The sequence below is a fragment of the Myotis nattereri genome (genome assembly GCF_964212035.1).
Source record: "Myotis nattereri genome assembly, chromosome: 14".
In the NCBI taxonomy this organism is placed as follows: Eukaryota; Metazoa; Chordata; class Mammalia; order Chiroptera; family Vespertilionidae; genus Myotis; species Myotis nattereri.
In genome coordinates, this window is record NC_138089.1 from 54,729,788 (window position 1) to 54,751,025 (window position 21,238).

The window sequence follows — 21,238 nt, forward strand, 5'->3', positions numbered from 1 at the left end:
TTAAAAATAGAGCCTTTTTATTGGTACCTGTAAGTTCAGGTAGAAGGTGTTCCCACAAGCACACAGGCTGACGGCCTCCTGGGTAAGAAGGCAAGCCCAGAGCCTGGGCTCCTTGGCACAGACACAGAGAAAAAATGAATAAATTATAGTTACAATATTCAGGGACAATATAGAAATTAGGATGCAAAATTCATCACCAACAAACGGGCATAAGAGCCATAAGGCACCACCCCTTGTCTTGGCCAACTGGCCAAGGGTACAGGCAGGTGGGCCAGGCTGGAGCGCAGTGTCCAGAAAGCCCTGAGATGTCTTCAAGGGCATGCGGTGGGCCCCGAGGCACTGAGGCAAGCCCCTTGCGTGCTCTTGGCCTCCTGCTTCCCCTTCCTACATTGGTGGACCAGGACTAAAGGCTATGGCCCTTGTGGGAGGGGAGAGATGGGGCAGAGGACAGGAAGTAGAGGGGGCTGAGTGGGTCACGGTTGGTCACCTCAGTCCCTCCTCTGCCCAGACACTGTCCGAGGCTAACCTCTGCCTGCTCAACCATCCAGAGCCAGGCAGCTGCCACAGTAGACACAGGGTTTGAATCCACATCTGGTCTACACCTAAGACCAGGCAGGGCTGCAGGACTGTAAGGTAAAAGGGACTCGTGGGGTCTGTGCCCCACCCTGACCCCAGCCAGGGATGAGAAGCCTAAGCTGCCTAGTCTCCAAATAAATTATGGAAATAAATTATAGTCTTCACAGTCCAGAGGATTCAGCCACCCAGGGGGCGAGGGCTCAGGATGGCAGAAGCCGGAAGAGGTAGATGTTTCCAGCTCTGTCTCGCTGTCATTAGGCTAAGAAACATCATGCCCTCCTCTTCCTGGCACGCGCCATGGAAGTGGGAGAAACTGGGCACCAGGGGCTGGGTGGCTGAAGGGGGGAGCCCCCTCCCACTCTCCAGCACAGAAAGTTACAAAAATAAATAATAAATCAACCCAGAGGGTTGCATGGAAATTAGGAATGCCCACATGGGTGAGCCGGCCAATGGGAGACGGTTACCTACTACAGGCCCCAGAGAGCCCCCAAATTATGGCACAGCAGCAACAGGGCTTTCGGGGCCGGGAAAAGGCCCCTAGTCCTCGCACAGGCACGAGCTCCAGCAGTGATGCCAGGGCAGTGTCCTCAAACAACCGGCTGTTCCAGAAGGAAGCCAGCGTCCTCGGCAGCTGGCTCCGACAAGCCCATGATGGATTCCAAGAAGCAAACACCGGTGTCCCCCGGCGGGGAAAAGGCAGGCAAGGAAAAGTGGGGTGCCTCAAGGTTGTCCAGGCTGTCAGACACCTTCCGAGAGGTGTAGTGGGGCCCCAGACTGTAGTCTGGCAGGGCCTGGAGCAGCTCAAAAGAGTCGCAGGAAGACCAGCTGAGGTCCACTGAGCTGCTCTGGCCGGCGTCCATGCTGGGCGGCACCTCGGTGCCAGGGAGGCTGCCTTCTCCCAACCCTTCAAGGCCACTGTTTAGGAAGCCGCTGGCATCCAGGTTGGCATTTTCATCCAGGATGCCTGATGTGAAGCTGGTATTGGCATAGCTGTGGGTCCAGCCAGCCAGGCCACCGGGGTCACCAGAACCAAAGATATCGGCGAGGTGGAAGCAGCTGAGGTTGTCGAGGTTCCCCACACCCCTTTCTTCGTCCTCCTCTCCACCCAGGTCTGAGTCACTGAATCTCAGGATCCGCTCGAGGCTGTCATCATCCATACCAGGCTGGAAGCCAGGGTCAGGCAGGGCTGGATGCGCAGGACTGTCAGGGGGCTCGCTAGTGCCCGATGCTGCGGAGGAATCAGTCATGTCACTGCTGCAGCTGTGGTCTCCCAGCTCGCTGCTCACAGGGGTGTTGGCCAGTGAGAAAGCGGGGGTCAGGACCTGCCCACCAGGGCTGGGTGGACTGCCCGGGGCAGGGGCCTCCAGCTCCCCAAGGCTCTCAGCCCCCTGCTCCAGCTGCAGGCGGGTGAGTGTGTGCAGCAAGTGGGTCTGAACCCGCGCCTGATTGAATTCCACACGGCCCTTGGGGTTCTCACAGCCCTCCTTGCAGCAGCCACAGGGGAACGCTGTGTGGTCCATCTGCAGAGAAGGTAGAGGCATGAGTGAGGATCCTGAGGAGCCCAGAGCAGCAGCCCCCCAGCTCAGGCTCCCGCTCCCAGCCCAGCCCGACCACCGTACCTGGCACTTGATGCCCGCCAGGCTGCAGCTGCAGGTCTCAGGGTCACAGACCCTATCGCAGCGACAGCCACAATCCTCCCGGGACTGGCGCAGAGCCTGCAGCTCCTGCTTCTCCTCTCGATCGATCTTCCGCACGCCTGCAGCCCGCAGCAGGGCCCGCCGCTTCCGGGCTGGGTAGGGATGGAGGGAGGTCATTTCCTCCAACCGGCCACTTGCCACGGCCTCTGCCAACTCCTCATCCACAGAGGCATCATCAATGGCATCCAGGGTCAGAGTCAGGCCGGCCTCTGCCTCAGGTACCCCAGCCTCTGTAAGCTGCATCCAGTGGGGAGAGGAGGGATGTGAGAGGCACAGATGTGGTGGTCTTCGTCCCCACAGCCACCAGTCATCCGACAAACACCCCCCATGTGCTACTCTGGGCTGAACACTGTGGATTCCCCAGTGATCAGGACCCAAGAACACTGCCCTCAGGGCATCTGCAAATAGATTTCCTGTCCATTTCATGGACAAACGCCCTCCCCCAGCCAGATACACCGACCCCCGGTGTCCGTCAATTCCACACCCTCCTCCCCAGTGAGGCAGACAGATTCAGGTACCATGCCCCATTCTGCCTGCACATAACCCAGGCAACAGATCCCGACTGAGCCATTACTGGCCCCAGGCATGTCTTTCCCCAAATAGTGGGCAAACCAGCACCTGCCCCTGATGCCCCTCCCCTCAAGGCTAGGACTTCACTGTGGACCTTTGAGGGGTCTCCTACCTTCGATCGAAGCACCTCCAGCTTCTCCTCCTTCAAGCGTAGGCGGAGCTTCTCTTGCCGTGCCCGGGCCTGCTCCTGTGCAAACTCGGCCAAGGAGAAGCGGCGGCAGGCACTGTGGCGAGGGGCCATACCCAGAGTGCAGCCACCGCGGCTGGGCACGCTGGTGAAGCCCTGGCACCGAGGGAAGTAGAAGACAGTGGTGCCATTGAAGGCAACGCGGCCTGGACGCTTCCGGGGAGCCCGCTTCAGGATGGACAAGGCTGGAAGGCAAGCAGAGCAGGGGTAGCGCATGAGTTCTCTGTGATACACAGCACAACCCCCTGGAAGAGGACCCTGATCCACTGCTCCTCACACCTCCTTTCTCCTCACCACCCCCCCCCCCCAAAAGAGATGGATTCAAATTTAAAAGCCAAAAAAAATGAGGAGCCAGGCTAGCTGGGATTAGAGTTGGTAAAATTGAACACCACCCCTATGCCAATACTAGGTTATTGCTATTACCAGCTGAAATGAGAGCATTTGTAAGTGTAAACATCTTTCCCATCTTTATAAGCCAACTAGAGGCCCGGTGCACAAAACTCGTGCACAGGTAGCGTCCCTAGGCCTGGCCAGCAATCAGGACCAATCAGGGCCTTCCGGCTGCTGGCCGGAGCCTTCCTCCATTTTACACTGTCCCCTGGTGGTCAGCGCACGTCATAGTGAGCAACTGAACTCCCAGTCTCCCGGTCAAACTCCCAAGGGGACACTTTGCATATTAGCCTTTTATATATATAGATTATAGGTCCCTTGTATAGTTTCCTAATTTTTTTTTTTTTATTGATTTGTAGCATCACTTTATATATGCTATTAGAGACATTAGTGGCAATTTGGCCTGTCCAATGTAATACGGAGAATTCTTATTCTCTCTGCAAACTGAATTGGCTAGCACTTCCTGAACCATGTTAACCAACAGTGGTGACAGACAGCATCCTCCTCTTGTTCCTGACTTAGTGGGAAATGCTTCCAGTCTTTCCTCAATAGTTAGATCAGCTTTTGGGATGAAACCTATTTTTTAACCATTTAAGTAGAATTCACTTATGTCTACCTTACCAAGAATCTTATCTAGAAGGAACCGTACGTTTTATTAAATATTCTTCAGCATCTAGAGTAGCTCTTATATTTTTCTTCCTCTGACACAGTCAGTTGGTAAACTATGAGATTGGTTTTTATATTAACCCATCCTTCTAGTTCTAGGATAAACCCACAGTTGTTTCGTCAGTTAATGTACCGTTAGATCTATGTGCTAAGAATTATACTTTTTTTATACATAACACAGACATGCAAGTAGTACCTAAACGAACATCATCTCTGTGCTCAGAAAATACCAGGTGGGGGGGATGAGGGAAAAAGCGGTCTACAAAGGCTCCTTGGGGCTGGAGGGAGCGACCGTACAAAGCAAGGTTGAGAAACTCTCCCGGGCCTCCTTGGCCAGTTTGGAACCAGAACCTGCCAGCTTGAAAAATAACTGGGGGAAAACCTTTCACTCCGGTCAGGTAAAGCCAAGCGGCATTTTGACAGGAGAGAGACCGGCCTGACAGGCCTCAGAGCGGAGAAGTGCGGGCGTGGGGCTCTGGCAGAGCAGCTGGAAGGAGGACAGGGCGAGAGCCGGAGAAACGAAACTGGAACAGAAGGGAGGAGCCGGGGTGGGAGGGCTAAGGGCCACTCTCGGGAGCTCTGCTCTGAATGTCATGACTTGGAAACAGGGGAGTCCCAAGGTCAAAGGTGAATGTACCCTAGACCAAGCGCCTCTGGACAGTGGGCATTCCTAAGTAACCACTGTATTCCAGGAAGTGGATGAGGTGGGAAGCTAAAGCCATGGGGACACAGCCTCCAGTGGCTAGGAATGCTTTGTCACATGCCTCCCAATTTCATCTTTAGGAAGGAAGGAAGAAGGGGGCGGTGTGTGGTGGGGTTCCCAGGAGGGTAGGGACTCACGGGTAAAACTTTGGGGGCCACAGAAGTTTCGGTCAGACGGGGACATCTGATCCCAGGGGCTCTCCTCTTCCAAGTCCCAGGCTGGGGAGACTGAAGAGCTTGGGGAGCAGGAGCCAGAGTGGTGGCCCGAAGAGGACAAAGACGAAGATGAGCAGAGTGAGGAGTCATCCTCTTCCAACTGGTCAAACTTCCTTTTCAGCAGCCCAGCCATGGTGGGTACCGGGCACAGACAGCCTGGAACAGGAAGGAGAAAGCTCTCAGAGGCGGGCTCAGCTCTGATTGCCACCTCTCCCACTTACCCTTCGAGGTGTCCCAGGCCCTCCCGCCCCGGCCCCGGAGTTCCACGTGCAGGGGCACATCCCCAGGGGGCTTCTTTGCACAAGACAGAGCAGAGAGGCCCAAGCCCTCGTCCTGGTGCTTGGAGACTCCCATCACTCCGCCCAAAAGCCCTTCCAGGACCCTGCCCAGCACCTTCCTCACCACCTCCCACAACCCACCTACACAGGCGCGCACACACCAGAAGAACAGATGGACTGACAGACCTCTGCCCAGCCTCGCTCACTCCCCGACAGGAATTCTGGGGGCTGACTCACTGGCTGGGTGATTCACAGGGCTCACATCTGTGTGCTTTTGTGTGTGAGACTGTCGGCGCAGCCACGGCTCTGCTTCCTCCGCCCCCTCCCCACCAAGCACACCCGCAGGCACACTGCCCTGCACATACGCAGCAGCTGTGGGCCCTGCTTCCAGGGCCAGGCCAACCAGGACACGCGGGGGAGCAGGCTCACTCTGCTGCTGGCCCTGCTTCCCAGGCCCAGGACTTTCCCGAGTCCCTCCTCTCCCGCGAAGGACCTGCTCAGACTTTCCCTCAGAAACCCCCGCCCCACGGAGGACCTGCCTCCAGTCATGACTGTGGGACACCTAGGCTTCATGTCGCTTTCATATCTCCTGTTTGGTCTTAAAAGGTCACCTACATCTGCCTTCTACTCCAATATCTAGCCCTGTTTGTTTGAATTAACTTCCCATGGAAATTACTGTTTCCCATTAAAAAAAAAACACAACTCTTCCAGTGAAACCGACCTGCCAAGACCATGTCCCGCTCTCTCCAGTCTGCAGCTGGGTGGCTCGGAGCCGCCCCAGGACACCCTGCTCCTGCTCCCTTTGCAGGTCTCAGTCCTCCGCGGGAATGCAACAAGGCTCCCACAGGCTGGCCAGCCCCATCCAAGCGGAGTGGGGGGGACTTGGGGTTCCCTCCCCTAAATGCCAAGGCAAATAACAGCCCCTTCCACCCCCTTGGGGATCCCCTAAGGACTCAGTCCCAAGGGCTGATCACCTTGTCTCTGCACATCCGGTGGCACTCAGGGCTCGGCCCCCAGGAGGTCACCAAGAGGAAAGGGAAACGATGCAGGGGCCCCAGTCCTGGGGAGCCCCTCCCCCACAGCTATCACAGGAAACGAGAGAGAACAGGAAAAACCAACCAGAGGGCTGGCGATCTCCTCCTCAGGTGTCCTTTCCAAACACCCCTTTCTCCCTCCGCCCAGCCTCTCACAAAGTCCCTGGATCCTCAACCCAGAGGGTGTGCTGTCAATCAACTTCCTGGTAGGCTTACTGGATACCATTCTTTGCAGGGACAGCCTCTCCCTGCAGGCACAAGAGAAGCAAGAGAGGGCTGGCCTCCTTGCAAACTCTCCACGTTGGGGCCCAGGGGGAAAGAGGACACACAGGTGTTTCCGGGGGCTTCTCGGCGGGTGCATTCTCAGGCTTGGCACCCCCTCCCAGGGCCAAACCACAAACAAAAACAACCCAGCTCGCAGCTGACCTGCAGGTTCTCCCAGGAGATGGGGGGACTTTGTGACCCAGAATCAGGCATGCACACATATAACAACACATGCAGACCAGAGACGCTCAGACACACAGGGACAAACCACACCCAGGCCCGCTGTCCCCACCACAGTCTCACAACGAGGTCCATCTTTTCCCAAGCTCCAGATGTGTCTACGGGGTGCTGAGTGGCTCCCTAATCACACACCCAGCCTGAGACCCCTTCCCCCAAAACCAAATGCCCACTTGGTATTTCTGCCTGGCTGTTCCCTAGAAACATAAAATTCTGCAGGCCCCAAATCGAACCCCTCGTCTGTGTTCCCCACCCCCCTGCCCGTGCCATCTGTTCCTCTTCCTGTGTTCCCTATCTTAGTAACAGCACTGCCACCCACCCGGTTACTCAAGCCAGAAACCTGCAGCCATCCTCAACTCCTTCTTCCCTCTTCTCTCCCTCCAACCACATCCAGTCACACACTAACTCCTTCAACCCGCACAGGGCCCGGCACGGGCTCAGCAGGTATCATGGAGGCCGCCCAGCACAGGGTTAAGAACCTTGGCTCCAGAACCAGACTGCTTGCAATTGAACCCTGGCTTAGCTCTTAATTAGCTGAGTGACCCTGGGTCAGTTCCTTAACCACGACACTCCAATCCTCTGTCATAAAACCTCGCAGGGTTCGGAGGCTTTCTTGAGTCAATTCACGTCAAGTGCTTAGTGACTGCGTCATTCTGCACCGTGAAGTCAAGAATGAGCTCCTGGACACACACACACACACACACACACACACACACAGATGAATCTCACTGATGCCATGTTAGATGAAAGGAGCCAGACGCAAGAATGCATGTGAATGAAGCTCAAGAAAAGGCAGACCCACCAATGCTGATGCGAGTTAGAACGGTGGTTACTGGGGGAGGGGAGGGATGCACTAGAACAGCCAGGAGGGAATCTTGGCGGAAGTGGGGCGGGGGGGCGGGGGGGGGCAGTCTGGAAATGTTCTAAGTTGATCTGAGTTGATATTTGTTCCATGCGTGTCTAAAACCATAAAATCCATCTAGCTGTGCACGTAAGATTCATATACGTCATGCATTTTATGTACGTCACCTGCAATTTAAAAAGTTTATTACCCTATGTCTCCACCCTCACTGCTATTATCCATGTCCTCACCCCACAGCCATTCTTTACCCTGCAGCCAGAGTACTCTTATTAAACCCCCTATCTGCCTGCCACCCCCACGTTTAGAATCACTCCCTTAGGGGATTCCACGAAGGGCCAGCGAGGCCAGAGCAGGCCTAGCTGCAGCCCATCCTCCAGGCTCATCCTGGGAGTCTCCCCACCCACCTCTCACTTTACACTCCAGCAGAACTGTGGCACCCCTAATCGCCACAACTTGCTTACCTCCTGGCCCATCATCTCCTAGAGGGCCTCCCCGAAACCCCCCGGCTCCTCACTCACCACATGCCTCTCTGAGATCCCCACAACACAGCCCTCACCTCCCCACCCTGCAGTGGCTTCACTGCTCATCTCCCTCACACCAGGCTGAGGGCCTCTCAGCCTGGCTGTCACTGTGCCCAGGCCTAGAACGGAGTCTGGCATAGAGAAGGCAACTGAGGACCATCAGAGGTAGGCAGGTGGGTCCTTTGTATAAACACAGAAACAAGATTAAGCACAGGAGTTGGGGGGGGGGGGAGTGAGTGGTCAGTGTGATCGCATGCTCCTGTCACAGTCAGTTTAAGGGGGGCGGGGTTCACACCCCTCCCCCAGCCTGCAGCAGAGGGTTTGAACTAGAATGATACCCAGAAGGGGGTGGCTCTGAGGGAGAAGAAAGCTCTGCTGCAAGCAGGTGCCAAAGCAGGTGCCAACGCATGCATCTCAGGAGGCTCCCTGTTCCCGAGTAAACAAACTGCGGGGTCAAGGAATCAGGTTTAAGCTGTGGTTCTGCCTCAGGGATAGCTACAGAATGGGAACTTAAGGTGAGGGGCTACCAGCTCCAAAACTGCAGACGGAGAAACCAGGGCCGCCGCACTGCAGGTTTTGTGATGAACCCCGCAGGATCTGCAGGCCTGGAATCAAACGAGAAACCATCTCCTCCCCGATACTCCTTTGCGGTGAGGGAAGAAGGAAGAGCCACCATCCCACCTGGGAATCTAGAGGCTGAGAGAGGCAGAGGCAGGCGATAAGACAAAAAGACTCAGCCAGAGACAAGGAGAAGCCAAGAAAAAGGAATGAAAGATAGTGGAAGAGTCCAAGAAAAGTGTCAGACAGTGAGTCAGAGGGTGGGGGAGGGGCCTCCAGCAGCTACCCAGGAATCAAGATTCCCGGCCGTGGCTCTGTTCCCAGGGTGAGCACAGCCCCCCTCCCAGGGTCCTGGAGGAAGGAAAAGCAATTCCCAGGAGCTGGCTCAGACAGAAATGCCACACCCCCAGGAGCCCCACAGACAGGCCTGAATCAAAGAGAACCACCAGGCTTCTTCCGGGATCTGCCTGGGCCCTGAGAATCAGACCGCCTTCCTGCCAACACACACAGGAGCTGACAGTCCAGGGCGAGGGGGGCACACCTCCCGACCCTGCTCACCATCACTCTCTACACACTCAGGCCATACTCTGTGAATCCAGGACAGGGCACCTCACCCTGGGCACCAAACAAACCAAGGCTATTGTGGGGGGTGGGAGGGGGTAGGGGTTGGGGGAAGAGACAATCTCAGGGCCTCTGAAGTCACACCAATTCCTCTGCGCACTTCAGCAGTCCCAATGCCCCAGCCTAGTATTGGGGAGGGGTCACCTTCAGCAGCCTCCTTCTAACTCCAAGAATCTGAAAAATGTGTCATTTAACCTCAGAGCCCCTGACTAGGGCAGGTCAGTTTCCCCCAAGCCCCGAGCCCCCCACCCCCACCCCAACCCCCGACTACTTCCTGGGAGAAGGGGAGGGCACCTCTGAGCACTGGGGCCCCCACTGGGATTGGCTGGAGAAACAGCCTGGGCAGCCCAGAGGGCAGACAGGAAGCCTGGGCACACCCCTCCCCCACCTCTCCCTCTGAAAGTGATCAGGGGGGGGCGGGGACAGTTCCTCGCCTTGGCCTCCAGGGCCTGGCACTGGGCAGGTGCCAGATGCTTGCTGGCTACGTGAGGCAATTGCTTCTGCAGCAGGGAAGCTGCACCTGACAGCGGCTGCCTCCTCCACCCAGCCAGGCCTCCCTCACTCTCCTCCATTCATTCATCCCACAAATAATTACTGGACTCCAGTGAGGTGCTAGGCACTGCTCAGGCACTTGGGCACAGAGGGAGCGAGACATACATTGGTGCGGCCCCCTGCAGTGCCGAGTTTAGGGGGTAGGGCTACAATCAGAGTTTACAAGCCCTGCTGTGAGCCGCGAGGGTAGGTGGAAGGGGTGGGCAGGCGGGGTACAGGGCTCTCCGCGGGAAGGATGTAGAAAGAGTTCAGACAGGGGGCACAGCGTGAGTGAGGGACGTGAGAGGAGAGGCGGGGTGGGCGGTGCTGCAGGCCCCGGGCGCCCAGGTCAGGCCTCAGCCCGAGGGCACAGGGAGCCACAGCAGGGTTTCAGCAGGGAGTGACAATGCCAGATTTGCATTTTAAGAAGATGGCTCAGCACCGGGACAGGAGGGGGTGTGACGGGTTGCGCCGCGCAGCCTGAGCTCAGCGAGAGGTGACAGGACAAGGACACGGGAGGAAGGTGAGTGGCCTGGGTGACCTCAGGCTGTGGACACCGCAGAGGGCAGGGACCTTCGGGGTGTGGGGGCTGCGGTGAGCTGTGCCAGAAGGGCTGTGGGGCATCTGCACGGGGGTGTCGGTGGGCAGTGGAGCTGGGGAGGGACCCTGTGTGTCAGGAGTGTGGGCTCTGCGTGTGACTGTGCCAGGGGGCAGGAGTGACTAAGTGCGTGGCGGTTGCTGTGGAGCCGGCATCTCCAGTGGGTGCCGGTGGAAAAGCCCCCCGGGGGGGCGGGCACGGAGGCCGGGGAGGAAGTGCGTGCTGGGAAGAGGAGAGGAAGTGCGTGGGAGGCAGCCCGCGATGCCCGGGGTGGCCGGTGGAGCTGCGCCGTGACTCACCGTGGTGGCCTCTGCGTGTGACGGCGACTGACAAACAGGTGAGTGTACGACACGATCCCGCCCCCTCCCTCCTCCCACCTCCCTCTCTCCCGGGGTCCGTGACTCACGGAGCCTCCTCCTCGCTCATCCCTCCACTCCCGGTCCCGCCTCCCAGGGGAGCCGGGCACGCGCCGCAGCCCCAGCATCCACCCCCGGGGGGAGCCCGAGGAAGAAAGCGACAAATGTCACCTGCTCCGGCCACGAGAGGAACTTCGCAAAAGTTCGCCGGCAACTGGGTCAAAAGGAAACTCGCCCGCGGACGCGCGCACCCCGTGCCCCGGCCTCCGCGCGCAGCTCCGCTCGGCCGCCGCCGGCACGGGGCTCGGGGCGCCGGGACTTCGTGGGGTGCCCGCGGCGGGGCGGGGGAGGGGAGCCGAAAGCCGGCGCCTCCGCGCCCTGCCCCCCGCCCGGACCCCGGCCGTGTCACGCCGTCTGGGGCCTGCGGGGCTGTCCTGGCCCCGCGCCCGCTCTAGGGGTCGGGGGGCCCACGGCGGGCCGAGGAGCAGCGGCCCCGGCGCGGGACGCCCCCTCCCCAAAGTCCCGTCCCGTCCCGTCCGGCCCGGAACCCTCCGCGCTTACCTGCCAGCCGGGTGCGCTCCACGGACCCCGACGCGACCCACGTCCCGCCGGACGCCCTCCGCTCCGCGACCCCACGTCCACTCGGCCCGCAGCCGTCGGCCCTGCCTCCCCGGGCTCTGCGGTCCGGCAGCGGCGGCGGCGGGAGACAGTCTGCGCGGCCCCGCCCGCCGCTCCGCCCTCGTCGTCAGTGGAAAACTCCGGGGCTGGCCGCGCTGACGCAGCCCGGCCGCTGGCCAGGCCTCCCGCCGCCCCGCCCCGGAGGCACCGCCCCCGCCCCGCCCCGCCCCGCCCCGGAGGCACCGCCCCCGACCCACCGGCGCCGCTCACGGCCTCCCCGCTCCGCCCCGGCCCGGCCGGACCGCGAGCCCGCGCTCCCCGCACTCCCGCAGGGAAGGTGTGCACGCCCGCAGCGAGCCCTGCGGGCGCCCCGCTGCGCCGCTCTTCCCGGCCGCGGGCGCCACCCTCCCCACCACGCGTCCCGGAGCGTCCCCACCCTCACACCTTCGTGCAGCCCGTCCTCTCGCCTGTCCGACCGCTGGCTGCTGCCTAGCACCCCATCGCCTAAGGCCTCAGCTTCCAGTGCCTCCTCCGGGCAGCCTGCGGGGACGCCTGGCCCTCCCCCGCCCAGGCCTCCCCCGCAGCATCCTGGGTTCTCGGACTGTCCCAGGTGAAAGTTGTCAGCGACAAGCCCAGCGCTCAGTGCTCCTTTCTCCCCCCTCCAGGGGTGTGTGGAGGGGTTGGGGGTGCTCCCTGGATGGCTCTGCCTCGGCGATGGTGGTGAAGGCCCCTCTTCCGCCAGAACTGTACGTGTAGCAGGGGCTGCCTGCCTCTATTTCTCAGGGAGGGGCACCAGTGCAGTGGTTCTCAACCTTGGCTGCACATTAGAATCACCTGGGAATCGTTTTAAAATCCTGATTTCTGAGCCTCATCCTCCGGGAATTCAGTTTCTCTGTTGCTAATGTTGTGGTCTCACCCCATAACAAAGAAACAGAATTTCCAGAGGATGAGGCCCAGAAGGCAGGATTTTAAAAAGATCCCCAGGTGATTCTAATGTGCAGCCAGGGTTGAGAACCGCTGCAGTAGGAGAAAGCGGGTTGGGGGCAGCCACGGTCCCCGTCCTTCCCGGAGTGTGTGGACCGGGGCCGGCCGCCGGAGGTGTCTGCACAGCTGCGGCCACGTTCCCGTGACTTCGCAGCGCCCTCAGGTTGACGTCTCCACTAACTCCCTGGCCCATCTGTGCGGGCTTGGGGCTCTCTTCATACTCCCACCTCCATTTTAACGTCTTTAATTTGTGCGCATTTCTTTTTATTTGTGCATTGTGCTTGTAACGACGGTCCAGCTGCACACAGTTTTAACTTACACGTGAGGTTATCTACTCTGTATCTCATTCGGTTTCTCCCAGCCTTACCTCTACACTGCCACCCCACACCCTCGATAAAGCTCTAGGGTGTGTCCTGCACGTGGGCAAGCTTGCCGAGCGAATTACATGCGCCCAGTGAATGTGCACAGGGAGGTGGGGCTGGAAGTGGAGACGGAAGGGTCATCAGCATAAGGCTGGTGCTGAAGCCACAGCTGATGGCTGAGACGGCTCAGGAGGGAGTGTAAAGGCTGTGGAGCTGGGTGTCAGTTGCTAGAGGTGACTCAGCCATTAGGGCTATGATGCCCACCACCCTCCCCATCAGGCACTCAGCTATGCCCTCCCTGTAGCTGCCTCCTTCCTGTCTCTAATTCCCTCCCCTCCCCTCCCCTCCCCTCCCCTCCCCTCTCCTCTCCTCTCTCATAAATGGGAGCACTAGACCAGAGAACCCCACCAGCTTCAACATGCCTTGAGTGAGAAGACCCTGCCTGCTGATCAGGGAACTGGGCCAGGTTGAGCACTAGAGTTCATGAGGATCTCTCAGGCTGCCTGGGTTTGCATCCTGTTGGGCACCAGGGCAGGGAGTTGGCAAGGGATTGGGGGCTTAGAGCAGGGAGCCCAATGGATGACGGGGTTTGGGGCCAGGAAGAGAGGAGACAATAAGGGAAAATATAGGAGACTAAAAAGAATCAAATAAGAGGTGCGTTTTCTCCAGAAAAGCCTCCCTGACCTGGGATGGGCTCGCCAGATGTTGCCCAGATGTTGCCGATGATGGAAAACATCTCCCTCTGGGATCCCAAATAAGTGCTTCCTGTTGGTGGGGAAATAAAGGGTCTGTTCCAAGTCAGGGAGGGTGGGGTCTGGAGCAGCATCCATCTATGACTATGGCAGAAACACACCCACACATCCTCAGGGAACTGCTGAATACTTAGGAGAGTCCAACAAGTTTCTCATACATTCAGCATCCATGGACCACCTGTTTTAGGTAAATAAAAAATGACTAGTTTTAAATATTTTTAAAAATTGATGAGTTCCCATCATAAAGACTAAAATTAAAAGGACAATTTTTTTAAAAAAATAGTAGCAAATGCAGCAAGATTGAAAATTCACCAGCTTTATTAAACATTGTTGGCGGGTCAGTGAATTGATACAGTTTGGAAAATAATTTGGTAGTACCTACTAAGGTCAAACATAGGTAAACTCTATGATCTTATAATTTTTTTTCCTTAGTATATGCCCAAGAGAAAAAAAGGTTTTAATGTTCACCAAAAGCCACAAGAATGTTATGGCAGCTTTATTCCTAACAGCCTAAAACTGGAAACAACCTAAATATCCAACCTGCGTGTGGGAACAAATTATGATTTATCATACAATGGAATTTTAGCATTGAGAAAACACACACAAACAATTGCTTCATTCAATGACAGGGATGACTCTTTAAAACATTATACTGAGGAAAAGAAGCCAACCATAAAAGAGGAATAACTACGATTCCAGTTATTTGCATGAAGTTTAAAAATAGGCAGAACTAAAGCACAGCAACAGATAACATTACCTTAGGGAGTAGTGACTGGGAAGAGCCACCAGCCAATCTTCTAGATGCTGGAGATGTTTATTTTGATCTGGGCAGTGGTTGGACGGACAAGTATGTCCACATGTAAGAAGTCAAGTTCAACACTTCAGACTGATTCACTCCATGCAGGTTTTGCCTTGATAAGAGGAGGGAGAGGGCACGACAGTCGGTGCCCTTGTTTTCAGCCTTCCACCAGTAAGTCCACCTCCTTATCAATGAGGGATACCTGGGGCTCACAGGTCAGTTTCAACGGTGTAGGGTTCTCTCCATCTACATTAGTGGAGCGGGGAAGGATTTTATTCCACCATGATTCTTAGGTTGCCAGGAGCTACATGTTATTTTGCATCTAAGAGTTTTATAGTTTTAGCTCTTACATTTAGGTCTTTTAGTTAAGAGTTAATTTTTGTATGTGGTATAAGGTCAGAGTCCAACTTCATTCTTTTGCAGGTAAATAGCCAGTTTTTCCAGCAACATTGATTGAAAAGATATTATTTTTCAAAATCAAATCAAAGCAGCTGAGTCCCCAGAACTTCAACCTCAGTCCGCAGGGACACTCTCCCACGTGCTGCCCCAACCCCACCACCTCCAAGGCTTAGCTCACACATGGGGATGCCTTTCTCTGTCGAGGAAGGCCTGGCTGATTTTTCATCCAAGTTGTCTGCTCATGGCTAATGCACCTTGTGGACGAAAGGGGCCACACGCTGACCTGACAAGCTCAGGGAAGGCCTGCATGGCAGCCTAGCAGACTCAGAGACCTAAAATAACCACAAAGGATGGTCTGAAATTAAACTTCAACTAAAAGCAGTTATGGTGGGCAGTTATGTCCTAGGCCAGTATCTTCACTGACAAGATCAACTTTGATCCTTACTGAGTCCATTTGCCTTTTTGCCTCTAAGATAACATACCCTTGAAATGTCTGGGTAACTTGTAACTTCCCTTTTTCTGGAGCCCCTGGAGCACAACCAAATGTTCTGGGCGCCAGGACAGATACTACAAATTCCTTCATTATCATGTTAATTGATCCTGCACCCACCTAAGTATGTGTCCATCATTTTACTTTTTATCCTATCACAGAGGTCCCCCCGCCCTCTTCCCCCCCCCCCGCCCCCCCTGCTTAGCTTAATCCCACCTCCTTAAATCTGTCACCAATGAATTTCATGTATAAATACAGGTGTAACCCTGCCCTTCTCCGGAGCACTATCTCAATTCATTGAGGTTCTGCTTCCCGGCATATGTCGACAGTTTGGCTCAAATAAACTCACAAAAATTCTTTACAGGTTTCAATGGTTTTTTTTACATTAACAACCTCTTATCCAAGCCTATGGATTTACCCAGAGTAGGTGGTGGCACCTCTGTTGTGGGAGGGAAGACAGGAGTCTTTCATGAGGCTGGGAGTAAGGACTAAGGTCCCATCTCCTTAGGATGCTCAAACACCCGTCTCTGGACAGCCCCACCCCTCCAGTCCTGGGGAGAGTCCTGTCCGTCTCCACCTTGCCTCTTCCTCCTTCTACTCAAAGGAACTTACTTCTCCAGGCTCCTGCTATGGATGTAGGAGTGAATGTTCCTACAAGGAACGTTCTTGTTTATCGATGAGAGAGAAACATCAGTCGGCTGCCTCCTGCATGCCCCCTACCAGGGATCGAGCCCACAACCTGGGTATGTGTCCTGACCAGGAATCGAATGGACAACCTCTTGGTGCATGGGTTGACACTCAACCACTGAGCCACACTGGCTGAGCTAAACTGGAAGGCTTTTGAGTGTAGATCTGTGGATTAAAAATCCGAGCTGTTGAATTCTGGGTCAAAGGATTTTGACAGATATTGCCAAATCATCCTCCCAAGAGTTGCACCAATTTCACTCAGCCAGTAGCATCTGAACATGCCTGTTTCCTAACACCCTCCCTGGCACTAGGTCTTATCAAACTTACTGATCTCTGCCGATCTGATAGGAGAAACAAAGAAGATATTTTACTGCTTACATTGGCATATCTCTAATTATGAGTGAAGTTGAGACTTTTATAAGCCATTTGTATATCTCTCTCTCAACTGCTGGTTTATAGTCTTTGCTTATTTTGTATTGGGTTGTTTTAAGTCTTTGAGGAGTGAGGAAATAAGCCCTTCTGCCTGTCACACTTATTCCTGGTTGGTTTATTACCTTGGTTTCTAGTCTGTTGTATTACCATACAGAAGTTTTGAATGTTTATAGTACAGTCCATTGAGGGACCCTGGGTTTGTTGTGTAGCACTCCTATCAGAATATTATAAATAAATTTACCTATTGTTTTCTCTAGCATTTTATTGTCTTTTAATATCTAAAACCTTTATCCATTTGGAATATTTTGATTTAAGGAATGGAATAGGGTTCCCACTTTACCCTTCCCCTCCAACATGATCAGTTCATTTTCCTATCTCCTTTCTCTTCTAATGTCAGTTACCTTAAACAGAAATGGACTTCTCATGTATATTGGGACCTGCTTCGGGTTCTCTATTCTGGTCCACTGGGTTATCTATTTCATCTTTAAGTACCACATTGCTTTACAGATTATAATTTCATAGTGGGTTTTATCATCTGATAGGTCTAACCCAGCCGTGGGCAAACTACAGCCCGGGGGCCGGATCCGGCCCGTTTGAAATGAATAAAACTAAAAAAAAAAAAAAAAAAAAAAAGACCGTACCCTTTTATGTAATGATGTTTACTTTGAATTTATATGAGTTCACACAAACACTCCATCCATGCTTTTGTTCCGGCCCTCCGGTCCAGTTTAAGAACCCATTGTGGCCCTCGAGTCAAAAAGTTTGCCCACCCCTGGAACCCATTGTGTTACTTTTCTTTTCCAGGGCTTTCCTGGCTCTTATTTATTTCCGCAGTTGAGTTTCATATCATTTTACGCGTTCCCCACCTGACAAACAAAAAAGTCCTATGAATATAGTTGACTCTTAAACAACATGGGTTTGAACTTCACACTTATATGGGGACTCTTTCAATAAATATACAGTCTGCCCTCTGTATCCTCAGTTTTGCATCCAAAGGTTCAACCATCCACTGACGGAAAACAGTATTTTCAGTTCATGGTTGGGAGTCATTGGATTCAGAGGGCTGTGTGCATTGTTCTGTGCCAGTTTATATAAGGGGCTTGGGCATCTACAGATTTTGGTATCTGCAGGGGATCCTGGAATCAATGCCCTGTGGATACTGAGGGAAGACCATTGTTAAGTTTTGGGGGAGTCAAAAGTTATATTCAGACTTTTGACTGCAGGGGTTTAGTGCCTCTAACTCCACTTTTTCAAGGGTCAATATATTTTAATTAGGATCACATTGAATTAACATGTTAATTGAGCACTTACATTTTTACATTTATTGATGCTTAGAGAGAGAAACAGAGACAGAGAGAAGTATTAATTTGTTGTTCCACTTATGTATGCATTCATTGGTTGTTTCTTGTATGTGCCCAGACCGGCAACCTTGGCGTATCAGGATGACACTCTAACCAACTGAGCTACCCGGCCCGGGAGCACTGACATTTTAATATTGTGTCTTTCTATTCAAAAGCACAGTATAGAATGTTCCCTGTATAACTTTAGTATTATCTTTGTAAAGGCCCTTATATGTCTTTTAAATATTTTTCTGAATATTTCATCTTTTTGAGTGCTATTGTCACTTCAATTCCTTGCTATTATATTTTCTGATAAGTTGTATTTTTTCAATATAAAAGAAGGCTACTGAGTTTTTTATATTAACCTTGGAAACCACCCTCATCCTGAATTCTTTTTGTCTCTGATTATTGTGCATTTTTCAATCGCATCATCTCTACATACTTTTGCTATTGTTATGGTTTTGTTTGTTTTAAGCAGGACTAGATGTAGATATGTATCAAATCTCTTTTTGGCATCTATTGAGAAGAAATTATGTCATTCTGCTTTGATCTAATAATACGGTCAATTTTATTAGACTCCCTAATATTATTGAACCACCTGAATGTTACTACAATGAACTTACTTGGAGGTGATAACTGATTTTTTTGAGATATTGATGATTTATATTTGCTTGTATTTTATTTGAGATTTTTGCACCTCAAGCTCAATCATATTTAATATTATTCAGATTCTCCACATTCCTCTCTGTCTTTTGTTTTTTTGCTAGCTCATGAGCTGATGTGCTCAGTTAAAATATACTCTTCTGTTTCACCCCCTTTCTACTTGCGTCTTCTGTATATTTTTATTCTCCACTATCATATCTTACTCTTGATTTTGAAGTTATGCTATTTGGTGCATAGAGATTTCTAAAAACTAGATTCTGAATATGGATACTGTTCTCTCTTCTGTTTAACTTCCTTTTGTCTCATTTAACATTTTTATTTTAAATTTACTCTTGGCTGATGGTAGCACTGCAGCCTCAACTCAGTATTTTCTTCTATATCTGGTTTACATTTTATTTTTAACTTTTCCACGTTGTTTTGGTAATGATGTATCTCTTCTATACAACACACAACAGGACATTGTTTTTGATCCAATGTGAGAATCTTTTTTCTATTATAAGGACGGGTTTATCCTATTTATATTTGTTGATGTAACTGATATATTAGTCTTAATTCTGTCATCTTATCTTCTGTGTTTTCTATTTCAATGCTTCCTCTGTTCTCTGTTTTACTATGTGTATTTTTTTGTTTTCTTTGATATGCATGTGTGCGCGCACATGTGTTTGTATTTTTGCCTGATGATTTGAAGGTTTATAGTCTGCTTTTAATTTTTCTAGTGGTTGCCTTTATATTGAGTTATTTCTCTGCCAAGAGAAGAAAACCTTCATATGTAGAGAAAGAGTCATACTCTCAAAGGTTGAGCCTTGGCACCACCATTCTGTCTTTGAATTCTTGGTATCTTATCTTCAACGTGGAAAATAGTGATAGTCTTGCCCTGGAGCGAAGAGTTCGAAGTAATCAAGATTTTGAACAGGCCACTGAGATGCTGCTTGAGCCAGCCACCTATAGCAAAAGCGATAGCACAAAGGGATGCTGTATCGCCTCTCATATCAAAACCTCATGTGAATATATTTTCCTGAACAGGCAGCATACTGTTTAACAGTGTCTCTCACTTGCTGTCCATCTCTCCCCACAGTGTCTGAAAAGACACAGTCCGTCGGAGAAGACATGAATATAGGGCATTGACCCTTCTTGCTATTTGTTTCCACACATACCGAGATCAGGAGCCAGATTGTTGCCTGACAGCTGGTGTTTATAAATACAGTGGTGTGTGATTGGCATTCAGATGCGTGTGTGTGTGTGTGTGTGTGTGTGTGTGTGTGTGTTTTCTTTTAAACCTGTGAATTGATGCTGGTTGTTCAGCCAGTTACCAAATATAATAGCACACTCAAAAAATAGGATACTTTTAGGAAAGCTTATTTACAAAAAGACTATCCAAAGCTTATTTACAAAAAGACTGACGTGTTCGTGTAGGAGCATCCCAAGGAATGGTGCAATAACCTGCATGAGCACCAACAGAGCTGTTAGCACCTGAAGAGGAAAGGGCAGGGGAAAATCACCAGAAGGAGAGAACCGAGTAGAGTGGGCTGGCTGCCTCGGGAGGCTCAGTGGCCCCTCGGTGAAGGATGTATCCAACACATGGAGACTCACAGGCAGGGACCCAGGGGACTAAATGCCTCGATCTCAGTCTCTTCCCTTTCCCTTTCTTGCTGAGGCTCCTCATGGCTAAACCCAACTGGGATCTATAGCTCATTAGAGGAAGAGAGAGGGAAAAAGAGAAACATCAATGATGAGAGAGAATCACTGACTGGCTGCCTCCTACACGCCCCACACCGGGAATTGAGCCTGCAACCCAGGCATGTGGCCCGACTGGGAATTGAACCATGGATCATAGGTCGATGCTTAACCACTGAGCCAGGCGGGCCGGGCCTCATTTATCTTATCTTGCAAAGAGAACAAAAAGTCATCAGGTACATTTCTCTCGTGTATTCTGCAAATAGGTAGAGAGCAGACACATCAGTGGTAGACCCATTAGGAATGCTGTCAACTACCGGTAATGGAGTGGCTTTCAACAGAGAGAGGGTTGCTCCTGTGCCTGAACAGGAAGGCTGGAAGGAGGCAGCCACTCACCTTTGGTCACGTCAGTCATGTCAATGCTGGCGTCTTAGAGTTCCCAGGCTTGGCCTTGTGCTGGTTGCTTCCTGTTTGCAAAGATGGCTGCCCAGCACCAGGATCATGACCATCATTAAGTTAGGAAGAAAGGGGAAGAGAGGTCCCAGCACGTTTGCCTATTTGTTTTTTAAAATCCAAAAATTTTTATAGAATTACCTTCAGCAGACTTCCCATCGTGTTTCATTGGCCAGGACGGGGTCTCATGGTCTCCTATACCAGCAAGGGAGATTGGGAATGTGGGAAATGGTCTGGTCATGACTGATTTGGACCACTCGTCATTTATGGCCTGAGACTGGAGATCTGGGTGCATGGATCAAAATCAGAGGTCTGTTATCAAGAGAGAAGGGATGGGATAAATTCTGGACCCACAATGAACAAGGCTTGCCACAAGTGGTTTCATTCAACAATAAAGCGATTGTCTGCCAGCTCTCAGGACAGCGATGGCTCTTTCACACTGTGTGCCATTGATTCTCTGTGACGTCCAAAAGTGTTGTTTGATCGAGGAGTTTTGTCAAGGGCTTGCTCTACTTTTTCTCTGATCATACTATTTCTCAGTAGCCTATGACTCAATTCACAAGCCATAGTGTGAATTGTGTTGGTTTTCAGTGTAAGTTGGACAACTTTAGTGACACTCCTCTGGTTTTGATCTTTTCTCTGTCTTTAATGATAAAATGCATTGATATCACCCCGGACATCATTACTTTCTACATTCTGGAGAGGCTTGATGCAAACATCT

At 52.5% G+C, this 21,238-nt stretch overlaps 1 protein-coding gene across 1 annotated transcript; it reads right to left on the reverse strand.

Moving 5' to 3' along the window:
- CSRNP1 (cysteine and serine rich nuclear protein 1) lies at positions 1–11,608 on the reverse strand. The gene is made up of 5 exons (XM_081105850.1): positions 11,426–11,608; positions 4,927–5,160; positions 2,956–3,215; positions 2,196–2,510; positions 1–2,096 (listed from the first exon to the last, which is right to left on the reverse strand). Exons 2-5 carry the CDS (start codon positions 5,135–5,137, stop codon positions 1,164–1,166), a joined length of 1,719 nt encoding a protein of 572 aa, XP_080961976.1. The 5' UTR covers positions 5,138–5,160; positions 11,426–11,608; the 3' UTR covers positions 1–1,163.
- Positions 11,609–21,238: the final 9,630 nt, after the last annotated feature.